The following is an 8,661-nucleotide window of genomic DNA, read 5'->3' as shown; positions in this document are numbered from 1 at the left end:
CGTGATGCTCTCCCAGGCGGCGGAGACCTCACGTATCATGGGACTTACTCACCCCAGAGACTCCACCCCTTTCCTCCGGTACTCCCCAACCCCTCATTTCCCTGCTCCGCCCCTCTTCAGGACTAGAGGAAAAGTAGGGTGGCTGGAGCCCGGAAATGCCTCCCTCCCAAGTTGGACGGGAGAAGCACAGAAACTCAGTGTTTGGGAAAGTGCAAGATGTGGCTTTAGTTTTACCCTTCTCCAGAATGCTTTGCTCTTCCTCTGTTTTAGGCTGTCCTACTCTCGTTATCTCCAAACACTTCTATCGAGACCACGTTATCACTTAGGGAGACCTCGCCTTAGTTAAGGTTGCTTTCCTTCTCCCTCTGTTTCTCACTTTTCTCTGAGCCCGAGATTCTTAATCTGAACTGGTTTGAGCCCCAGATCAGCCTCCTTCCCGTTCTAGCTGTGTGACCTTGAGTGAACTACAACTTTCTGGGCCTACTTTCCTTGTTCGTGAAACGGAGGCCAAACGTCAACCACACCACGCCTGTCGTGAGGAACAAATGAGAAAGCCCTTTGTGAGCTGAAAAAGGCAACAGAAATGTTAGCTATGTTAATTCTGGACGGCTAGTCACTCTTGCAGAACCCCTCCCTTTCCTTTGGGACCCGCCCTGCAAATCCCGCCCGGTGCTGACAGCTCTCTTCACCCTCCTCCAGCAGTCTTTTCCATTGGCGAAGAGGCCGGCCGCGCGGCGCCGAGTGTTGACGCCACCGCGCCCCCTCCGCCGGCGCACAATGACGCATGGCCCCGCCCCCGGCCGCGCCTGGCCTCCCGCGGGGCCCCGCCCATCGGGCCGACGCGGCGCGGGTCCCGCCCCGCGGGTGACGTGTGGCGCGCGCGGCCCGGCCGCTCCGGCAGTTGGTGCAGCGGCCGTTGGGCTGAGTGCGCTCACCCCACCCCTCCCCTCCTCGGGCCCGGACCCCCCACCCCGCCGGGCGCAGCCCCAACCCCAGCCCCAGCCCCAGCCCCAGCCGGGCCCGTCCCGTGCGGGCCCGTGCCGCCCCCTCAGCCGGCGACGCCCCGGGCCGCCCGCCCGCCACCATGGAGCTGGAGGACGGTGTGGTGTACCAGGAGGAGCCCGGCGGCTCCGGGGCCGTGATGTCGGAGCGGGTGTCCGGCCTGGCCGGCTCCATCTACCGCGAGTTCGAGCGGCTCATCGGGCGCTACGACGAGGAGGTGGTCAAGGAGCTGATGCCACTGGTGGTGGCGGTGCTGGAGAACCTGGACTCGGTGTTCGCGCAGGACCAGGAGCACCAGGTGGAGCTGGAGCTGCTGCGGGACGACAACGAGCAGCTTATCACCCAGTACGAGCGGGAGAAGGCGCTGCGCAAGCACGCCGAGGAGGTGAGGGCCGGCAGGCGGGGAGGGCGGGGGCCGGGCCCGAGGGCAGGCCGGGAGCCGGGGGTCGCAGCCCGGCCCGGGAGGGGCGCGCCGGGCCTCCCGGGGGCGGGCCTGAGGCCGAAGCCCCCCGGACCGACCCGGCGGCCGCGACGTCCCCGGGACCCCCGACCGGCGTCGGAAGCCGAGGCAGGCTAGTGAGTGTCCAGGAGAAGGGAGGGAGATAAGGAGGCAAGGCCCGGGGAGAAAGCCGCAGCTTGGCCTGAGGGCACCTGAGGTTGGCTGAGGGCGGAGGTATTAGGGTGGCCGGTAGCCTGTGGTAGTTTAGGGAAGTTTCCGACCACCGTAGGATAGTCAGATGGCGGTTCAAACTTTTACCGTGCTGTGTGTGTGGGGGGGCATTTAAACACTTCGGTCCTGGATATGTAACTTCCGCTGGTTCCAGTACCTTTCCAGGGGGTTGCTGCTTTGGGAAGTTAGAGATCTCCCTCTTTCGGTCAGTTTCTTTTTGACGTCTTAACCCTGTTGAGAAAGAGGTTTTATTTTATGTTTTTTTGTGTCTCGGTCGACACTTTGTCAACACTTAGGTGTTGTATAGCAACACTATAAATAGAGCGTACCACTTTATTTTATTGATATCTCACACCAAAGCGTTCCTCAGTGTCAGGTGGTCACCTTGGACAGTTCCCTTTAAAAACCCTCTGTTTATTTATAAAGAGGACTGGGGGCGGGGCGAGTTGAGGAGGTGTAGGTGACTGTTGGCAACCTTTTTGGGACTGCGGTTTACAGGTGCCCTTAACCCTGGCTTTTCGGCAGTGACCTCGGTGCCCTCATCTCGGGTCTGTGAACCTTTTGGAGCTCTGGAGTGCAAGTGATAGGCCTTGGACTTGTTGAGACAGTCAAGGATTTAAGCTTTCAGGCTGTGTTGGCATTATTTTTGTGGAACTTACTTAATGCAGGTGAAGTGTTCATCTTTGTTTTCTGAGCATCTAGCACACCTAGCTAAGTACATGGTGATTGAAGGAAGCTAAATACCAAATTATTGAACCAACGACATATTCTTTTTGAAAAATGCTTGAAAAAAGGTATTAGGATGTGAGATTTGTTTAGTAGCTCATTTCCTAACCCTAAATAGTACCCCCATTTAAACTTTTGTTTTGCCACATACACCTTTGTACCAGGTCACATAGTTCTTTTTCTCTTTTTTAAGCTTGACTATAGTGATGATTTTTAGTTCTGATTTTGTGATCCATTTGTCTCAAAGGAATGCCATTGCATTTGCCAAAGAAAATCGACTTTATTTCAAGAGTATTTCCAAGTATATAGGGAGGGAGGCATTGAAAAAAAAAATCTAAAGATGGGATCGCAATTTCCAATAGTTTATTAGCACTGTTTCTAGAACAGAGGTCATGTACCTCTTCTGAGTTGGTATGCTGTGTCTTCATCCTTATATAGGCCCTTATCAGTATGTCGATGTACTAGGAAGAGACATATATACACAGGTTAGGAGCAGGCCCAGCATGACTTATAAACGTGGGTGAAAGAAATGGTCCTTCTAGCTTTAAACTCCTGTAGGGCCATGTGAACATGGCAAAAGGCCAGGGTCACACGTGCCAAGAAAAATATCTGCTACAGGTTGCAGAGTCAGAAAATAAAACTGACTAACAGCTAGGCACCAGATTGTATATTAATTTCTTAAGTAAATGACTTTATAAATGACTTTTTCTGTTATTTAAACTTTTTCAGATATGTCTGTGAATTCTGTATAATGAAATCTTTGGGCAAAGAGCCATGACCTGAGAATAGAGAACATTGATGAAATGCTAGATGAGCCAGTTCCCAGACCACAAACAGAAAACCACCTTGTTATCACTTTTCATGTAAGATGATAAATCAAGTTTTACCCAGTCTCCAGAAATTGAGTCTTTCTTAGGCCAATATGCACGAGTGAATTCTGTGTTTAATTTTCTGGGAGTGCTCCAGTTGTGGCCTTTAATATGGAGCCTAAGAGTCTGCTATTATAGCAAAAGTGCCTCAGGGTATTTATGGCAAAAGTACTTGAAAGCCTGGAAATTGTCTATCACCAGAAAGTGTAAAGTAAATTCTGAGCACCTTTGTGGAAGTTTAGGAGGACATATAAATGGTGAGAATGTTTTAGAGGGTGTGAAGTGCTATAATCTCTTGCTTGCAGGAATTTTCAGCAAGAAATCGAAAATTTCATCTTTATTCTAATGATACTAACTTGGAATATTTTGCCTTTTTCTTTGCTTTTATTTGAATTTTTGTGTGTGTTAGTCTGCTATTTTTGCGAGTCTTTAAAAACAACCTAAAGGAAGGCCGATTTTATTATTTATTATTTTTTTTAAGATTTTATTTATTTGACAGAGAGAGAGAGCACAAGTAGGTGGAGCTGCAGGCAGAGGGAGAAGCAGGCTCCCCACTGAGCAGGGAGCCTGATGCAGGACTTGATTCCACGACCCTGGGATCATGACCTGAGCCCAAAGGCAGGCACTTAATCAACTGAGCCACCCAGGTGTCCTGGAAGGCTGATTTGAGATAGATTATGATCAGTTTCGGGGCACCTGGGTGGGTCAGTTGGGTAAGTGTCTGCCTTTGGCTCTGGTCATAATCTCAGGGTCCCAGGGTATAGCCCCATCTCAAGCTCCCTGCTCAGTAGGGAGTCTGCTTCTCCCTCTTCCTCTCCCTCTGTGCTCTGCCTCTCTCAAAATAAAAAAAACTTTAACATAAAAAAAAGATTTTGATCAGTTTCAAATGCTAATCAAGAAATCTGTCACGCTATTGCTTGCTACTCTCCCCTTTGGGCTCCCTGCTCAAGCCATTTATCTTTCCATTCCTTACCTAAGTCTTGTGTGGTGCCTTTGCCCATGCTGTTCCCTTGGCCTAGAATGCTTTTCCCTCAGAACTTCACCCTGGTTAGCTCCTCACTTTCGGCTAAGCTTAAATTTCACTTCTTCAGCTAGATTTTGCCTGTCTACTCTATCCGGACTAAGCCCTATGAATCTATGAATAATCTGTAAATCGGTGTTTTTTTTTCCACCCAAGATTTTATTTAAATTCAAATTAGTTAACACGTAGCATAGTATTAGTTTAAGGAGAGTGGTTTTTTTTTTTCCCTAAGATTTTATTTTTAGGTAATCACTACCCCAATGTGGGGCTCAAACTCACAACCCTGAGATCAAGAGTCACATGTTCTACTGACTGAGCCAGCCAGGCACCGCTCAATTAGTGATTATTTTTTTTTCCCAATCAGTGATTTTTAAAAACAAGTCTGTCTGTACAGTGATCTGGAGAGAGATGTTATTCTTTTTCTTTTTTTTTTTTTTTTTTTAAGATTTTATTTATTTATTCAACAGAGAGAGACAGCCAGCAAGAGAGGGAACACAAGCAGGGGGAGTGGGAGAGGAAGAAGCAGGCTCATAGCAGAGGGGCCTGATGTGGGGCTCGATCCCAGAACGCCGGGATCACGCCCTGAGCCAAAGGCAGAAGCTTAACTGCTGTGCCACCCAGGCGCCCCAAGAGATGTTATTCTTGGGAAGAATATGTTAGCGTTTATGTTTTTGTTTGTGGAAGTTCTGATTCTCTTAAAATGAATTTGATTGTTTAAAAAAACAAACAAACACAAATTTCCTAAGTAGGCAAAGGAGTTTAAGAACCCTTTTCTTAGGAATTTAGTTCCAAGTGATTTTGTGAGCTTTGTTTCTTATCACCATTATTTTCAAAGTGAGAGTTATTTAGCATGATTGAGTGGAGGGAGATTGCACTTAAAAATGAAGATGTACCCTCTTCATCCTCCCACCTTGCACTACAGAAGCAAATCTGAGGAGAATGAGCTGAAGAGAGAATATCTTTGCTGGGAAGAAGGTGTTGTGATTATGTGATTTTGTGACTGCTTTTCTGTGGCTTTTTGCTTAAAAAAATTGGGGTGATTAAATACTGAGGTGAGAGATACTACTGAGAATTTTCAAATTAACTTCTCCACAGTTAATCAGCACTTAAACCACTAACAAAATTTATGTTTTACATGAAGGCTTCAGTCAAATTGTTTTCTTTGGAAGGATATGAACATGGAGTGATAAGATTTGTGGGCAGGAAAGCAGGCTTTGATAGTCGGTGTTCTTTTATTAATGTTATAGTTCTCATAAAAATAATAAAAAATTTTTTTAAAGATTTTATTCATTTGTCAGAGAGAGAGAGCACACAAGCAGGCGGAGGGAGAAGCAGGCTCCCCCGTGAGCAAGGAGCCTGATGCAGGAACCCAGGGCCCTGGGATCATGACCTGAGCCAAAGACAGACACTTAACTGGCTGAGCCACCCAGGCGTCCCCATAAAAAATATTTGAATCAAAACTGTTGAGGACATTAATTTTAATTTGTTTGCAAGATAATTTACAATGACAGTTAAGTTCATCTCTTCAGTAAACATTTAAAAAGGAAAATTTCATGTCTTTTCACTGAGTTTTATGACTTTTTATCAAGTAAGAGGAGTGAAGAGTAATTTTGCATACCTAAAACTTAAATTTGTTGATGGTGGCTCTTGAAGACTTAGCGAGTTGAAACACTGAAATTCCAAGTCTGCCTCAACATTAAGTTTATTTTTTGTCTTTAGCACAGCTCTTATTTAAAAGAGTGTTAGGATGGTTGTTAGGCTTCTATCCTTAATTCTGTCAACTCTAGTGTCTTTAGGAGTTTAACTTTGCTGTTTTATTTCAGTAGAGTAGAGCAGTAGGAGAGGGTGGTGACATGTCAGTACAGGAGAACAGGTTGTGGTCCATGGGGTAGTAACATTTGACATCTTACATGTTTGAATATAGGTGTTATTAGTTTTCGGACTCCTTTTAAAAGGGAAGTCCCTCTGTGGTACCTGTTCAGTGGTTTTTGAAACCAGTATCTTGTGGTATCTTCAGTGAGCTAAAGATTTTTGGTGCAAGAATTGACTCAGGTGCTGACTTAATTTCTCTATTGGTTCAATTAGAGTAAGGGTCAGCAGTTTTTTGGAATGTTATGTCACATCTTAATTCAAATCTGTTTTATCTTTATTTTTATTATTTTTTAAAGATTTATTTAAGTAATCTCTATACCCAAGGTGGGGCTCGAACTCAGGACCTTGAGATCAAGAGTCGCAGGCTCTTCTGACTGAATCAGCCCAGCACCCTGAAACCTGTTTTAGAATGCTCAAAATACATTTAGTGTTTCATTGATCTATTACCTAAATTATTATGTACATTAAAAACATGCTTTTTATACACATAAAAATACGTATTTTCATATTTAAAAAATACCGTTGTTGGGGCACATGGCTGGCCCAGTTGTTAGAACATGTGACTCTTGGGGCTCCTCGGTGGCTCAGTTGTTAAGCGTCTGCCTTTGGCTCAGGGCCTGATCCCAGGGTTCTGGGATTGAGCCCTGCATCCGGCTCCCTGCTCCACTGAGATCCTGCTTCTTCCTCTCCCACTCCCCCTGCTTGTGTTCCCTCTCTCGCTGGCTGTCTCTCTCTCTGTCAAATAAATAAATAAAATCTTAAAAAAAAAAAAAAAAGAAAGAAACATGTAACTCTTGATCTCAGAGTTGTGAGTTCAAGCCCCATGTCGGGCATAGAGTTTACTTAAAAAAAAATTTTTTTTTCTTGCTGAACCATTTGAATAAGCTTCCTACTGTCCCTCCTAGTCAGTCGCTACTTTGAGACTCTTTCTGCAATGAACAATCTGTTTGTTCTCTGGGGATGTGTGTGTCTGCGGTGGTAGTGGTGATGGGGTTGTTGCTTTTTGAAATGGCAATCAGTTAACCACTGATTAGCGCTTAAGACAGATCTTACCCTTCCTTTACTTTCAGAGAATTCTGAATGTTAAGTATGTAAGTGAGATGCCGTTATGTGTCTTTCCTACTGTGACATTCACATTTTTACTTGGTTAAGATCACCAAAGAGGGGGTGCCTGGCTGACTCAATCAAAAGAGCATGTGACTCTTGATCTGGGGGTTGTGAGTTCGCCCATGTTGGATATAGAGATTACTAAAAAAACAAAACAAAAACTTTAAAATCACAAAAGAGAATATAAGAGAATATAAAAATGGTAAGGTACCTAGTTGGATCAGGTAGGCAACTCTAATCAGAGGATGGATTGGTAGAGTAAGAACTACTCACTGAATTACTGTAGTATGTGCCATAGCTCATTGATCCAAAAATTCTGTGCCGGAGTCTGGTTGCTGTTTCTTGGACTCCTTAGCTTACCTTTCACTACACACTGCATACTTAAATCATATGGAACCTTTGGTTCCCAGGACAGCTAGTATTAGAATCTAGCCAAATATGTGTTTTGTTTCTGTTGACTGAGTTATTTTAAAAATACTTTTTTTTGCTGTGCTCAGCACTCATAATGAATACAACTCTTACCTAAATAATTACTATTAGGTTGAGATAAAATACATCAACATAGACCCAGTTTAATAATATATGTAATGTGTATTCAAAAAACTGATATTTTAAAACATATGTGTGTTGGGCACCTGGGTGGCTCAGTCGATTAATCAGCAACTCTTGACTTCGGCTCAGGTTATGATCTCAGGGTCATGAGACTGAACACCAGGTAGGGCTCCATGCTCAGCATGGAGTCGGCTTGAGATTCTCTCTGTTCCTCTCCTCTGTCTCTTCCCTCACTCTCTCTCTCTCTAAAATAAATAACTAAAGAATCTTTTAAAAATATGTGTGTAATTCTGTACATTTTGAAATCTTAGCCAGCCATATTTATTTATTTTTTAGTAATCTCTACGCCCAGTGTGGGGCTGGAACTCAGGAACCCAAGATCAGGAGTCACTTGCTCTTCCCAATGAGCCAGTCAGGTGCTCCTTAGCCAGCGATATTTAGTTAGTAGTTTGAGGCAAGGAAGTTTTATTCACTTAGGAATTATCATATCCAGTAGTTTGGCATTAATAAGTCCCTCCAAAATTTTTTGAATCGAACCATGGGAATTTACATATTAATCAATACAGTAAAGAAGTTTCCAGGTTGAGGATATAGAGTTATGAGGAACTTTCAAAAATTGGTTTTTTTTAAAAGATTTTATTTATTTATTTATTTTAAAATTTTTTTAAAAATTTATTTGATAGAGACAGCGAGAGAGGGAACACAAGCAAGGGGAGTGTGAGAGGGAGAAGCAGGCTTCTTGCTGAGCAGGGAGCCCGATGCGGGGCTCGATCCCAGGACCCTGGGATCATGACCTGAGCTGAAGGCAGATGCTTAATGGCTGAGCCACCCAGGCGCCCCAA

The 8,661-nt window shown here is 44.7% G+C and overlaps 1 protein-coding gene across 5 annotated transcripts in view; it reads left to right on the top strand.

Annotated features, from left to right (window-relative positions):
• The first annotated feature begins 962 nt into the window (after positions 1-962).
• SPAG9 (sperm associated antigen 9) overlaps positions 963-8,661 on the top strand; it is a 135,222-nt gene continuing 127,523 nt past the window's right edge. For 4 of the 5 annotated variants that reach the window (XM_045773094.2, XM_045773092.2, XM_087854507.1 and 1 more), the window contains exon 1: positions 963-1,387. In XM_045773094.2, coding sequence (XP_045629050.1) covers positions 1,085-1,387 — 303 coding nt within the window. In that variant the 5' untranslated portion in view covers positions 963-1,084. The remainder of the gene's footprint in view (positions 1,388-8,661) is intronic. The other variant, XM_045773087.2, reaches the window with a different exon arrangement.

Source organism: Ursus americanus, chromosome 23 (genome assembly GCF_024610735.1).
Source record: "Ursus americanus isolate L20-20 chromosome 23, mUrsAme1.1.p, whole genome shotgun sequence".
Classification (NCBI taxonomy): Eukaryota; Metazoa; Chordata; class Mammalia; order Carnivora; family Ursidae; genus Ursus; species Ursus americanus.
Note: the sequence above shows the minus strand (reverse complement) of the source record. Positions and strands in the feature narration are given on the sequence as shown.